This window comes from Nelumbo lutea, chromosome 2, assembly GCF_056320005.1.
Source record: "Nelumbo lutea isolate HS-2025 chromosome 2, American lotus-T2T, whole genome shotgun sequence".
Taxonomy (NCBI): domain Eukaryota; kingdom Viridiplantae; phylum Streptophyta; class Magnoliopsida; order Proteales; family Nelumbonaceae; genus Nelumbo; species Nelumbo lutea.
Genome location: NC_142685.1, coordinates 29,343,862 through 29,357,657, shown reverse-complemented (window position 1 = coordinate 29,357,657; position 13,796 = coordinate 29,343,862). Strand labels below are relative to the sequence as shown.

The 13,796-nt window shown below is 37.6% G+C and overlaps 1 protein-coding gene across 1 annotated transcript; it reads right to left on the bottom strand.

Moving 5' to 3' along the window:
* Window positions 1-6,631: 6,631 nt before the first annotated feature.
* On the bottom strand, window positions 6,632-11,672 carry LOC148869503 (pyrophosphate-energized vacuolar membrane proton pump-like). Its single transcript, XM_088971021.1, has 8 exons — window positions 11,151-11,672; window positions 9,046-9,620; window positions 8,576-8,955; window positions 8,354-8,440; window positions 7,940-8,270; window positions 7,446-7,856; window positions 7,289-7,348; window positions 6,632-7,194 (listed from the first exon to the last, which is right to left on the bottom strand). Exons 1-8 carry the CDS (start codon window positions 11,395-11,397, stop codon window positions 6,988-6,990), a joined length of 2,298 nt encoding a protein of 765 aa, XP_088827147.1. The 5' UTR covers window positions 11,398-11,672; the 3' UTR covers window positions 6,632-6,987.
* Window positions 11,673-13,796: the final 2,124 nt, after the last annotated feature.

Genomic DNA, 13,796 nt, shown 5'->3' with positions numbered 1-13,796 from the left:
CAAAACATGTCTATGTTTATATTATCTATTACTTTGCAAATAAAAGAAACCAATAAATACTCCATGTTTCATTCAATTACATAGTGCAAATGAAATTTACATTACAAACAAAGTGATCCCTAGGCTCAGTTTGGAAGGAGTACAAATATTATTTTGTATGTACAAATATTATCTAGTCAATATGCCATGTAAGCCTAAAGCATGTTGTTCCTATGTATATGAAGCTAATATGTCAAATCATGATCGATCGGTCCAATAATACCAATAAAACCGTTGAAGACCCAATAAAAGTAGATGTGCTGGTTCCATGAAGGAAAGAGATAGTTTGGATATGTTGCCTTGAAAAAGACTTTGAAAAGAAAGAAGCCCATGGAATAATTATGAGAGGAATACATCAATAATGTCACTAAAGTAAACAACAAAGTTATATAGCTCTTGGAAACTTCTCCCTCTTATGAATGGGTGGCAGTGGAGTTCATGAAAAGACGCACTAAAAGACAAAGTTGAACATGTTTTTTATGGATCCCATCTTATAGTCATGTAGGGGTCATTATTTGGTGTAATGATAAAATCTTGGGCCAGAAATTTTGAGAATGCAAATTTAAGTCTTGAAACGGGTTACTTTATATAAAATAATAGGGAAAATTTTTCATTATATTAGTATATTGTACTTTGGGCCTGGTGTCATTTTGGCCCCCAAATTTTAAATGCTACAATATATTATCTGTCATTAACCAGTAGTTAAGTGGCATTTGAAAAGATACAATGCTCTTCGAGTGTCATCTATTTTTTTTTTATTAATCATCCAAACATTGATAAAAAATGAACAGTCAAAAATCTTTTTTTCTTCTATTCAAGAAGGTTGGAGTCACGTCTCAGTGGGCATTCTGGTGACCCAAACTTTGTTGAACAGAAAAGACAAGGATTTGAGGCTGTTCATTTTCTATCAGCATTTGGATGGTCAATAAAGAAAATTAGATGACACTCGAAGGGAATTTTTGTCTTTTCAAATGCCACTTCACGACTAGTTAATGGTAGGTATTAAATTGGCATGTTTTGAAAGTTTGGGTATTGAATTGTTGTGTTTTAAAGTTTGGGGACCAAAGTGACACTAAGCCCAAAGTACAAGGTACTAATTGGGAATTTTCCCCAATAAAATGCCAAAAGTTAGGGTATAAGACTATCCCTCCCAATACCCATATCTGTGGCCACCACTGGATAATGGCTTTTTATCTAATAAAATCATCAAGGTCTGTTTGGTTCGTAGTTGGAATCAGAATCAGAATGGTCTATTCACATAGTCTGTTTGGTTTAAACAGGAATGTAAATGAGAATTGAAATCAACAGGAATGAAATTCCATTCCCAAAAGAGGGGAAGAGAGGGATTGACCATTCCCTCAAAAGAGGGAATGCCATTCCAATAAGAACAGGAGTAGAATTTCGATTCCGCCCAACCAAACAGTTAAAATCGGAATAGCCCATTCCATTTCTAATTCCAAACCCCTATTCCAGCAAACCAAACAGGACCTAAATTTACTATAAGCCTTGGAAACATCCAAATAGATTTAGAAGGTCTAAGTTTAATGATCAAAGTGATTATACTTGAATCATTATAAAATGCAATAATAGATAGAAAGGGATTGGCTCACGCCTGGGACACAACCACAAATTATGGTTCGGTCTTCAACCTACCACATGGCAAACATTTGGTGGGTCTTCTATAACATGAATATTCTTGTTTTTTACTTTTTATATGTTTTTTTTTTAATTGTCACATCGACAAAAAAAAAATTAAGACAGTTTGAAAAGAGTACAAATACATGTACGTAAAGTGCAAAATCTTGTATTTGTATTATTTTATATGTATTTATACTCTTTCTAAACTGAGCCTAAAATACAGTCTCCTAAAAAAACCAGTTAATTTTATTTAAAAAAACGATTTATGTTTTTTAAATCTTAAAAGTAATACAAATATTAATCACCATGAAAACGTGTTAGTTAAAATATCAGAAGCACATATTTTAATGATTTATGTAAATCAAGACAACACAATCAACATATAGTATATGGAGGTATCATACAATAACTTCACCAATAATATATCAATCAATGTCTCAATTTCCAATCTACTAAAAATTCAAAAATTCAACATGACATATTGAATATGATGAGTTGATGATGATAATAAAGCATTAGAATGCTGCTTTAATTAGTTTAGGCTTAATTCATTATCTATATTAAGCCAAAATACTAAAACAATTATACTATATTTTATTTATTTATATTTCTATAGATTATATTAAGATTAAAATTATATACACTATCTCATTGCTATATAACTTCTTAAAAATACTACAAGTATTAAATCATTAATATGTTAGTATGTTATTATTTGTAGATTAAATTATTTATAGAAATATATATGATCTTAAACTAAGAATATATCGGATCCGTGAGAATGAAAAAGGATGCATAATTGATAATTTTAAGACATGAATCACATATATTTAACCGAGTAGTGGCTCGGTTGACATGTTACTGGGTTGTCCCAACAGAGACACGGATTTGAATCCTGCTATTACCACCTAGTTGAAAAGTTAGTGTGTGCGCTTGTGGTGTTAAGTACAAAAAAGAAGAATCATATGTATGCGATTAATAAATTTAATTATCAGAATGGTTATTCTATAGTTTATTATTTTTATTTTTACAATCTTATTGTCCTTTCTTAGCATCAAAATCATTTAAAACAGTTTGATTTGATGGGAAAAATTGATAGATCTATCAAGTTCAAATCAGCCCCCACCAGACTGTGTTCCACAATGTCCCACAGCACATCCCCATTGTGTACTGAGAACATCTTCAGATGATGACATTGTCATTTCTGATATTATCATTGGGAGATGTTCTCAATACACAGCGGAAGCGGAGATGGTTGTGTAACATTGCGGGGCACAGTCTTGTGGGGGGCTGATTTGATCTCAGATCTACCAATGAAAGAAAAGGCATCATAAATTTAACAAGAGATCAATATATCAATACATTTCACCTAATTTTTAAGATTTATGTTGTTTTGCGGGTTGAAACCCTCCATAGCAAGGTTCAAAGTATCAACACGTGCTAAACACAAACATTGGGCGTTTCAGAGAGCAATATAAATTGTGTGTGGCATTTTTTAACCGTACAATGCTCTTTTATTTTTAACTTCTTCAGTTTAAGGTTTCAAGGTTAAGGTAAATAGGGAAGGGTTGTAATGATTATCATAAGGGGGTGCCCCACAACGTCCCACAGCACATCCTTGCTGTGTATTAGGAACATTTCCTGATGATATCTGTTACGATCCTGAATAGGACGTAACGTAAATTTTGTCTACTTCGAGGGAGATGAGAGCATCCGATAAAAACCAAATGGTTTTAGGTAAAATTCTTTAATTCATATCCTCAAAACCATACTTACAAGAATATATATAGACTCCAATTAACTCTCAAACTAACAACTCAGCCATGTACAAAATCAAATTAATCCCTACACATCACTAACAACTTGTCCCACTTAATTTGTCCTATTTCCACTCACCCAATTTTACTATCTAATATCTTGGCACGTGGACTCCCTTTAATAGATATGTGACAATATCTCATCATTTCTAATACTTTATCATGGGGAGATATTCCCAGTAGACAGCGGGGATGTGCTGTGGAACATCGTGGAGTGCCCCTTGTGGGGGATGATTTCAACTCCCATAAGGAACCTTCAACCTAAAACCTTAAGCTGATAGGTGAGAGATTTTTATTTTCCAACATGCTCCTCACGCGAAAGATAATTGGGCTTGAAGCATGAACAGGCCTATTCATACCTTTGTTGAAACGGGCTCTTACCATGTAAAGAAACCATTCAAAATATCCATGTTTCTTTTTTGTAGATTTAAAAATGCATATTACTGCATTTCATGTGTGTGCATGTCTTATCAATATTTAAACTTTGGTTACAGTTTTGTGATCTTACACTGAGAAGAAAAGCCTTTATTGATTAATTTTTTTACTAAATTTTGAATTATGAGGAAAGGGACTGTTCAAAAAGAAAGAAGGTAATGATCAAGTAAGAAGAATAAGAAAAGGGAAAGGGAAAGGGAGGAGCAATAGGTTAAGTCAGCTGTGAAAACACACAATTATGTAACCATGATACAAGTGGTACTTGTGGCCACGTCAAAGTATAGGTATTAGGTAAGGTATTTTTGGCTTTCACTCAATTTCTGGCTGCTGCGTCTTGTGGTAGTGTTAATATATGGTGAACTTCCCCACTGTTTAGCATTAAAGACTTGGTCTAATTTGGTTCTCTCCACTGCACAAACATAGGTGCTCTTTGGTAATAGCTAAAGTAATTGAATTGAATGAATTACTTTTTAGGCTGTATTTGGTAAGAGTTCAAAAAAGCATATGTATTGATGTAAATGCAAATTTGGTAAAAAGGTATGAATGAAATTTTGTTTTTTTTTGGACTGTTAAATTTTGTATTGCATTTGCTTGTGATGGGTATAAAACTATAACAGGAATTTTAAAATTAGAATCTACTTTTTTATATATTGGCTATTTTTTATTATGCCTTGCTTCATGGCCTGTTATGAATTAAGTTGAGAAAAATCCGAAGATAAAATTTTATAATGGTTTATGGTGGAAGCATAGGGGTGATTCAGAGCCAAACCATATTTAGTTTGAGTCCAGCCCAAATACAAAGAGCTACATAGTTTTCGGGGCTTTCTCTTGTATACATCTTTTTTGGCTTAAATAGAAGTTGAGATGTTTTGGTGTTTTTCAGGGTTTACAGTTTTTAGGGAAAAATTATACACAACTTTTTACTCTACTCTTCCTTCACTCGTGAACGTAGGCTATAAGCTGAACCATGCAAATCTATGTATCATCTCTATTTTACTTGTCTTTTATCTTTGTTTTTACATCATTTTTGGGTGCTATTTGAATTTATATTTCTAAGTTTTGTGAAACAATTTAAAATGCACAGGTGTAAAAAATAAAATAAACAGAAGATGTACTTTGATTTTCAGTATGAAGACATATTCTTGCCAAACAGTTATAAAAACTGAATAAAGAGTAGAAATTTGTCTCGGTTTTGCAATTGCATCCTTACTATACGTGGCCTTGGAGTTTTAGTGAATAAGCTATTAAAGAGCTCATGATCAAATGCAACATTGTCTTTTCTTTGTACGCCATTTATGGTTATACAAATTGATTGGTCTGAACTCTGAACCTACACAGAATATAATATGGGATGAGAGGAATGCTGTCATTCAAAAAGAAGCAAACCAGAAGTCCCAAACCCGTTCAGTATAATTAGGGCTGCAAGTCGAATTACCCCCCAATTGAGGAATATCAGCTACATTTAGACTTGGGTTTGATTTCGTATCCGTTGAAAATTTAACAATTTTCTAAACCAACCCGATACAAGTTCTGAAGTTCCACCCATAAGCAGCAGATGCAGAAACTGTAATAATATGAGTCTAGAACACGAGTTGAGTTTATTGGACAAAATGGGGTCAAAATCGAACAAAGACAGTAACATGAGCAAATAAACTCTCACTTGAAAAAAAGAAAACACCAATAGAATTTTTGTTTTGTTGATGGATCTCTCAATGCAGTGATGGAAATTATAAATCTTTTAGCAGTATGGATTGTTCATGGCAGCAGTAGGAAAGTGATACATGGCCTCAAGAGTCAAGAGTCAAGACGGGACCAAGGAGAATGGTGGGCTGCGATACCGTACGTGCCCAACTTTGATGAAGTATGTAATAATGTAAAGAAGACGCAAAAAAAAAAAAAAGTATGTAATAATGATACGTAGCATCAAAGGCATGCATAATGTAGCCACATCATCACTTTGTTAGCCTTTATGGGTGTGATCTGTGATGTGCCGGCTCATAATTCATATGATGATGGGAACTGAAAAATCGGACCACAAATTATTTTTTGGAAACATTCAATGTGAACGGTAACAATCATACCAAGTAATGATCCACGCAATGAAACTTTTTGTTTTCATTTTGTTGTTGAAATTAGCACATCAACAGAAAATAATATGATTTATGAAATATGACCAAGAAAAAAACACACAAGTATTATGTAACCAACAAGGGCAAGGCAACTTTAGACTGAGGACCAGGTGTAGTGTAACAGTGTATACCAGTGACAGAGAACAATCACTGTACTTTTGTCTTTGGCATCTTCTTAGCGCCTTCGTCCATGTCTGACTTGTCGGTGCCACTGTTTTACTTTTACCTAATAGTTTTCGTTCCTCTGATTACAAAATATTTTCATCTAAACTTGATGAAACTTACAACTTAGAAGGCCGCCGTCCTAAGCTCATATAATCAATATAAAGTATCAATTAAACACAAAGCAGCCCAGGGTGGGGTCTCTCATCATTCACTGCCCAAGTGAAAATGTCTAACTGATTCTCTCAAGTCTCAACGGTAAGGGCACTTGAGTTCTCATGTTTCAGATGATACCTGGTTAGGCAGTCGAGCATTTCAGATTCAGCCTTTCTGGAGGAGGCTAGGAACCACCCCCTGTTCAACTTCAACATATTAGGCAAATGCAAGCACGACTAGCGCTAATTCCCACTCTTCCAAAACGTTCTCTCTATTTCAAGAGAAACTAAAGATATACATAATTTGGGACAGACCATTCTAATATGAATTATGAAATTCACGTAATATAAGAAAAAGAAAATAAACAAAAACAGACCGCACTACCTCCCGTTATCTGAATCGATCGCCATTATCATCATCATCAACCAAAATCAGAGAAACTTGCCTCCTTGGCTCAACCCTAGAAATTATGAACTGAAATAATACAAACAGCCATCAACTACAGAAACCCAAAAGGGGAAAAGGGGAAGTGGGGTGAGATGCGAGAATAAAGAAGCAATAAGAATGGCTCCATCTCCGTCTCGCCCTGACTTGTACATCAAATTCACCTCTCAAAAGATCTTGAAGATCAGACCACCATGTCTGGCAAAGAAGGGAGCAAACACAAGTGATTCCACGGCCATGAGCTTGATGAGAATGTTGAGCGATGGGCCAGACGTGTCCTTGAGTGGGTCGCCGATGGTGTCGCCAATCACAGCTGCCTTGTGTGGGTCTGAACCTTTGGGGCCAAGGGTCCTTGCATGCTCTGACGCACCAGCCTGATGATGCAATTCAAAGGCAGTGTCAGTAAACCAATACTTCTTGAACACTATGTGGATTAATCATGTATACGAGTGTCAGAAGGATTATTACCTCGATATACTTCTTGGCATTATCCCACGCTCCACCAGTATTGGATGCAGAAATTGCAATCTGCCATGGTAGGAGATACTCAAGTTCATAAGGTGAAGTTCCCTCCCTGGATATGAAACTAATTTGGAGCTAAAATGTCAAATATTTCATGTATTACCTGCACACCAGAAACAAGAGAACCGGCTAGAACACCAGAAAGGGTCTCCACACCAAATATCACACCAACAATGAGTGGTGTAAGCATGACCAAGGCACCGGGTGGGATCATTTCCTTGATGGAGGCATCAGTGGAGATCTTGACACAGGTTGCATAGTCAGGCTTGGTAGTGCCCTCCATGATACCTGGAATGGAGTTGAATTGCCTGCGCACCTCCTCAACCATCTTCAGAGCTGCACTTCCTACACTCTTCATGGTCATGGCTGAGAACCAGTAAGGAAGCATGGCACCCACAATCAACCCAATGAAGACCTTGGGGGTTAGGACGTCCACAGCTGAAATAGCTGCACGGCTCACAAAGGCACCAAAGAGTGCTAGAGATACCAAAGCCGCTGACCCAATGGCAAATCCCTAGAAACAGGGTAATGTTGATATCAGTAACATGGAGATGATGGACAAGCAATTTAGTGAGCTCAAACAGCATAAGACAGTACCTTCCCAATTGCAGCTGTAGTGTTTCCTGCAGCATCGAGGGCATCAGTTCTCTCTCGGATCCTGTGGCTCATTCCAGCCATTTCAGCAATGCCTCCAGCATTGTCACTAATTGGACCATATGCATCAATGGCCAATCCAGTGGCAATGGTGCTCAACATTCCAAGAGCAGCTACTGCAATGCCATACATTGCTGCAAAGCTAAAGCCAACAAATATACAGACTGCAATGGCAAATATTGGGATGATGACAGATTTGTATCCCAGAGCAAGCCCAAAGATAACATTAGTGGCAGCTCCTGTCCTGCAGGAATCGGCCACATCTTGCACAGGGCTGTTGAAAAAAAGAGAGGCATTAGGATCACGACAAAATGTGATATTATATAATAGAGGGAAGATGACAGAAATATGCAATACCTGTATGCGTTACTGGTGTAATATTCAGTAACAAAACCAATAATAAGTCCAGCCCATAGACCAACAGCAACACAGAGGAATAGTTGCCTGCAAACCAAGATTGATTATAAACATACAATGTTAACATAATCCGGGTCCTTAATAGTGTTAATAACAAAAATCTACAAGAACATTTCTTCCATGTCAGAAGTCTCTTGCAAAAGCCAGGTCCTTGATAATTACCAGTTCTTCACAACTTTCTGGGTTCCAAAATTGAAGATTGTGAAGGATGATGGGAGGGCAAGCCAAGTAACAAGCGCAATTCCAACAGTCATCAAGGCGGTGGAGATGATGAGCTGCCTCTTCAGTGAAGGCTCAATTTCCTTGACAGCCTTGATTTCAAAGAAATCAGTTGCAAAGAGGGTGGTGAACAAACAAACAAGGATACCAATGGAGCTAATAAGCAAGGGATAACACATTGCAGTTAAATCATGGTTAATTCCAAAAGAGGAAATGGAAGCAACAACAAGTGCAGCACAGGAGGACTCAGCATATGATCCAAAAAGATCAGATCCCATTCCAGCAATATCCCCAACGTTGTCACCAACATTATCAGCAATCACCTGAAAGTGGACAAAAACGATATGGTGATAAAGAAGCCAAACAGGTAAAAAATATCAAAATACTCCACAAAAAGATGCCATGATGCTTACAGCTGGATTTCTTGGATCATCCTCTGGAATGTTCCTTTCAACCTTGCCAACAAGATCAGCACCTACATCAGCAGCTTTTGTGTAGATACCTCCACCAACTCTTCCAAAGAGGGCCATGGAAGATCCACCAAGGCCATAACCTGTGATAGCCTCAAAAAGCCCTTCCCAGTCATCACCATAGTATAGCTTGAAAAGGTTGATGGCAATGTAGAGCACCAAAAGACCATTTGCAGCAAGGAGAAAACCCATGACCGCACCAGATCTGAAAGCTATGATGAAAGCCTTGCCCACACCTTTCCTTGCTTCCAAGGTTGTTCTGGCATTTGCAAAGGTAGCAATCTTCATTCCAAGGAAGCCAGAAACAACAGAGGTAAAAGCACCAAGAATAAAGGACACAGTGCTGAAGATGGCGTTGGCAAGAGCAGGCTTGCAGGTTATGTCAGGATTGTAGGTGCAAGGCTGACTTTTTGTGCTAAAGCCCTCAACAGAGCCAAGGAAGAGGAAGATGAGAATTGCAAAAGCAACCATGAAGACACCAACATACTGATATTCGGTGAAAAGGAAGGAAGTAGCTCCTATAACAACCATTTAAATACAATAAATTAGAAACTCCCAAGCTCTTCTGACAAATCATTAAGTGTTTGCATTGCAAGTACAATTAGAAAACCAACAAGTTTTGAAACCCAATATTAGTTTCAATTGTTTCAGAGCCAACATCGGAAATAAACTGCCTGGAAAAATTACGCCTAAATCAAATTAGTTCCAACATTACAAATTGCGAGGTTTGACTCAGATACTAGTCATTACATATATTAGATACATTTTTTGCACATAATGAAATACCAAATGGCAGCAACTTTCCATTCTTTCCCAGACAACAAGGTCCATGGATCCATGCAACTCGGGGACATTAAAGATTGCCCAAACAGGGCATGACCCAACTGAGTATGGGCAAGTACTTGAAACCCCAGCAGACTAATGCATAGTGGGGTAAAATTTCGTAAGCATTCACGCATACCACCACTTAGCTTACCAAAAGAAGAAGAAAAAAAATAGCATTACACCACATCAACCACATCATATTCAAGATATTTTTGATAGTCATCATATCCATGTTCAAGATTTTGAAAAGGCATCACAATCAAATTATTATTTTTATTTGACTGATCATCACGATCAAATTATTTAACTCGGACAAAAAAGAAAAGCCAAGAAAGCCTCCATGATAGAGAGTTTTTGCTAGGCAAATTGGCCATTGAAACAGGGAAGCCCTCCCTCCAACCCTGATGAAATCGGAATTTGATCACAGGTGTCCACTATAATCAGCAGGAGATTTTAAAACCAAGCTAGCTGGCACAGTCAATTCAACTTATAAAATTAATAATAAAGAGTTAAAATAAAATAAAGGAGTTGAAGATCTATAATTGAAGCTTACTAAAAAAATATTATAAACGAATAAAACATAAGAGAAGAAAAAAAAAGAACAACTCCTACATATGACCACACAAAAGGAAAGTCGAAAATATCAGACACAGTAAGTCGCAAAAAGAAAACGGTACCAAACCTCCACCATACCAACGCCTGCTCTAATTACTTGTAAACAATATCAGCACTTTCCCAACTGATGCGCATGATCAACCGGAAACAGCGATAACATAGTACAAACAAGAAGACAGCAAAACGAAGGCCAAAAGTCACAATTTGGAAACCAAAAACAAGATTGTTAATTCGTGTTTCAGAAAACAAGAACTGAAAAGAAAAAAAAAAAATCCCTTGTTCAGAGTGTTTCATCAAATGCTTGGATACCAGCAACAATGAAGCTCCAACAACTGTTTCCTCAGAAAACCTTAGCGTCTTCTTCCTTCCAAATATAAGCTCAAAAGAGAAAACATACATTTCAAATTCACAGAGACAGAAAACACAGATTCAAGAACTGCAGAATAGCAAGCCTATAAAAAAATTCAACTTTGCAATACAAACCAACACGATCCACGCAAAATCACGCAAACAAACACGAGCGTCACAAACAAACACTACTAGATCCAGAGAAGAAAAAGAACCCAAAACCCTCACAAGAAACTAACGATCTAAACCAAACACCTCACCTTCAGAGATGGCACTCTGAATGTCGGCACATTTAGTAACGATATTGTGATCGTTGAGACCTTCTTCCTCTTCAATCAAGTAATCGTTATACCCATTCTTACTGTTGTTCGACGACGTCTGCCTCTCAGGCGAGAGCTTAACTCGAGAGACAAGAAGCCACTGAACGAGAGAAAACACAATCCCAATTACGGCACAAACCGGAATCAAGATCTCCGTGGCGAGATCCGAGAGAATCGCCGCACCCATGGTCGAAATTTTGCCAGAATATCACCGCAAAACAGCAGCTTCCGCCCGAAACCGGCCAGAACAATGACGAAAATACACAGGAATCAGTAACTCCTTCCGAGTTCACCAAGAAAAAGCAACCCTTTGCGAGGATTCGTGCTTGTGCTCTTGCGTCTAGCTCCTCGCTTCGGCCTTATATACACACGAGAGAGAGAAGTAGTACAAGTAGTCCAGTCGAGAGAGAGGGAGTGCGAGAGAGGGAAAGATATTGAAATAAAATAAAAAAAATTCAAAAAAGAAAATGAGCCTGAACTGGAGAGCATATTCGGGTAACGCTTACGGCGTATTTTAGACGCACATCGTGTGATTCGTGTCGGAAGCCGGAATAATCCTCTTTTCCTTTCTCTAATTTTTCTACTTTTGTTTAACCATCCGGCCATCCCAGCTCCCGAGCCCTCACGTCATTGACATTCTGATCTAAATTCCTTTTCGTTGTGGACCCCATTTTATGAAATTGGACGGTAAGGATCGAATGGATGTATCAAGTTCAGTGCTCCAAGGAACACGAGGCTTTTAGAGGCTCATTCGGCCGTTCCGTCACTGGCGTTCATTGGATGGCGTGCATGGGCCTGTGACTGTGGAGATTGGATTTCGTCCCCACAAAATCGGTCCTCACTGTAAGTGGATAATACTGATTTTTTTATTTATTTTGTTTCCTTGTTTTTATTCGTTTTTTTCGTTACTGAATTTCTTTTCAGTTTTACGAATTACGATTTTATTTTTAAATTTTTATATATTTTTTGTAATTTTGGTGATTATGGGTTTTGTCTCGATTGCATTGAAGGACAGAGCGACGAGTTTCAGTTATGCGCGTCGTGGGGACAGCGGGGGCCAGGAAGGTTGGGAGTTGAGACTCGGCTCTCATGGTTGGCCAATGTGGGCCCCGCAATCGTAGGGTTAAACTTTAACCGTTTAACACGTTTAACCTAACCAAGAACATGACCTGCATCATCCCCTTCAATATCTCGGCTCGCATTTTATCGTACGAGGACAAATTATGACTGACACACGTGTATGATAAATCAGCTTATGAGAATCCACACTTGACTAAGCTCATCTTATACTTTTTTGTTTTTGATAAATCAGCTCATCTTACAGTTATACATAGCATTGTGTAGAAAAGGGGTTTGATTTGAAGATCCGACCATTGAATTTTCAAATCCAATTTTCCCAAAAATAAAAACAAAACATTGGATTTGGATTTAATGAACTCTACTCTATAATCATTAAAATTCAAATTTGCGTGAGGTGGGATAGACTATAATGTTCACTTAAAATAAAAAAAATAATTATTTTTTTACCTATACATATATAAAAAAGTATGAACATAGATATTATATCTATATAAATTTGAATGGGGATAAATTTGAATCCGAACCGATTAATAAACGGGATGGTGGTTTTAACAGTAATCGGGTCGAAGTTTGGCTCATGTAACGGGTTTTCAGAATCCATTGACAGCCCTAATCATAGCAATGTCAATGAGTTGGGTTAGTCACAAATGTACCTCACCATGAACCCGATCCAAAAACCAGTTTAAGATTAACCCGAACCTCACCTGATACGTTCGGGCCAGTGCGGGTTTACAACTTAATCCGACCCACTGACATCCCTATGCGAAATGCGATGGATGGCAGCATACCTTTTTTTGGTCCTTCACGTGTTCATTCATTCCACACGTGTTAGTTCGTTTTAGCTGTTAATGTCATCATATTATCGTGAGATTTGGGGTTTTGATTCCACACAACTCACAAACAAGGAAAGGACGGAACAGAAGCCAAGAAGCGCGGAATTGGAAAATTGGAAATACGCGAGAGAAGGATGGTCTCCTCCTGTAGTCCTGTAGTCGCGTGGCTGCAACGAATAAACTAATATTAAACTCCCCACATTAATCATTTGCTTTAAGTTGCAGCCGATGCCGCTTCCCTCTGTTTCTGCGGTGTTCCAATTTTTTCGTAAGAAAAAAAAATAATTCAAGAAATTTGGCGTGCGGTAATAAATGACTTATTTAAAAAATATTTAACCGATTTTGATTTTATCCACCCGCTGACGCAGCTTTTACCCACGTGGGATCCGCGTGGCCGGGCCTATCTGTAGGATTCCTCTTGGACGGTGTGATGCGTATGTGACTCCGTGTCTATCATTGTTAAGGGTAGAATTTATTAAATATTTTCTATCTTTCAACTAACCTCACGCCCAAAAATTAAACGAATAGAAGAGGTCGTTTGTCTGATTGTCTCTCGTGTATTGTCGTTTTCGAGAATGTATTGACGAAAAAGCCCACATGACATGAGTGGCATTTTCCTCGGCAACTGAGGGGCCTGATGAGATTCCATGGACCATGATCCATCGACGTTGGG

Excerpts from the sequence above, each read along its gene's own strand:
- LOC148869503 (XM_088971021.1), bottom strand. The coding sequence starts at position 11,397 with ATGGGTGCGGCGATTCTCTCGGATCTCGCCACGGAGATCTTGATTCCG. Across the intron at positions 8,956-9,045 it reads ATGATCCAAGAAATCCAGCT|GTGATTGCTGATAATGTTGG; the intron begins GTAAGCATCATG and ends GTCCACTTTCAG. Across the intron at positions 7,195-7,288 it reads ATGCCAAGAAGTATATCGAG|GCTGGTGCGTCAGAGCATGC; the intron begins GTAATAATCCTT and ends TTGCATCATCAG.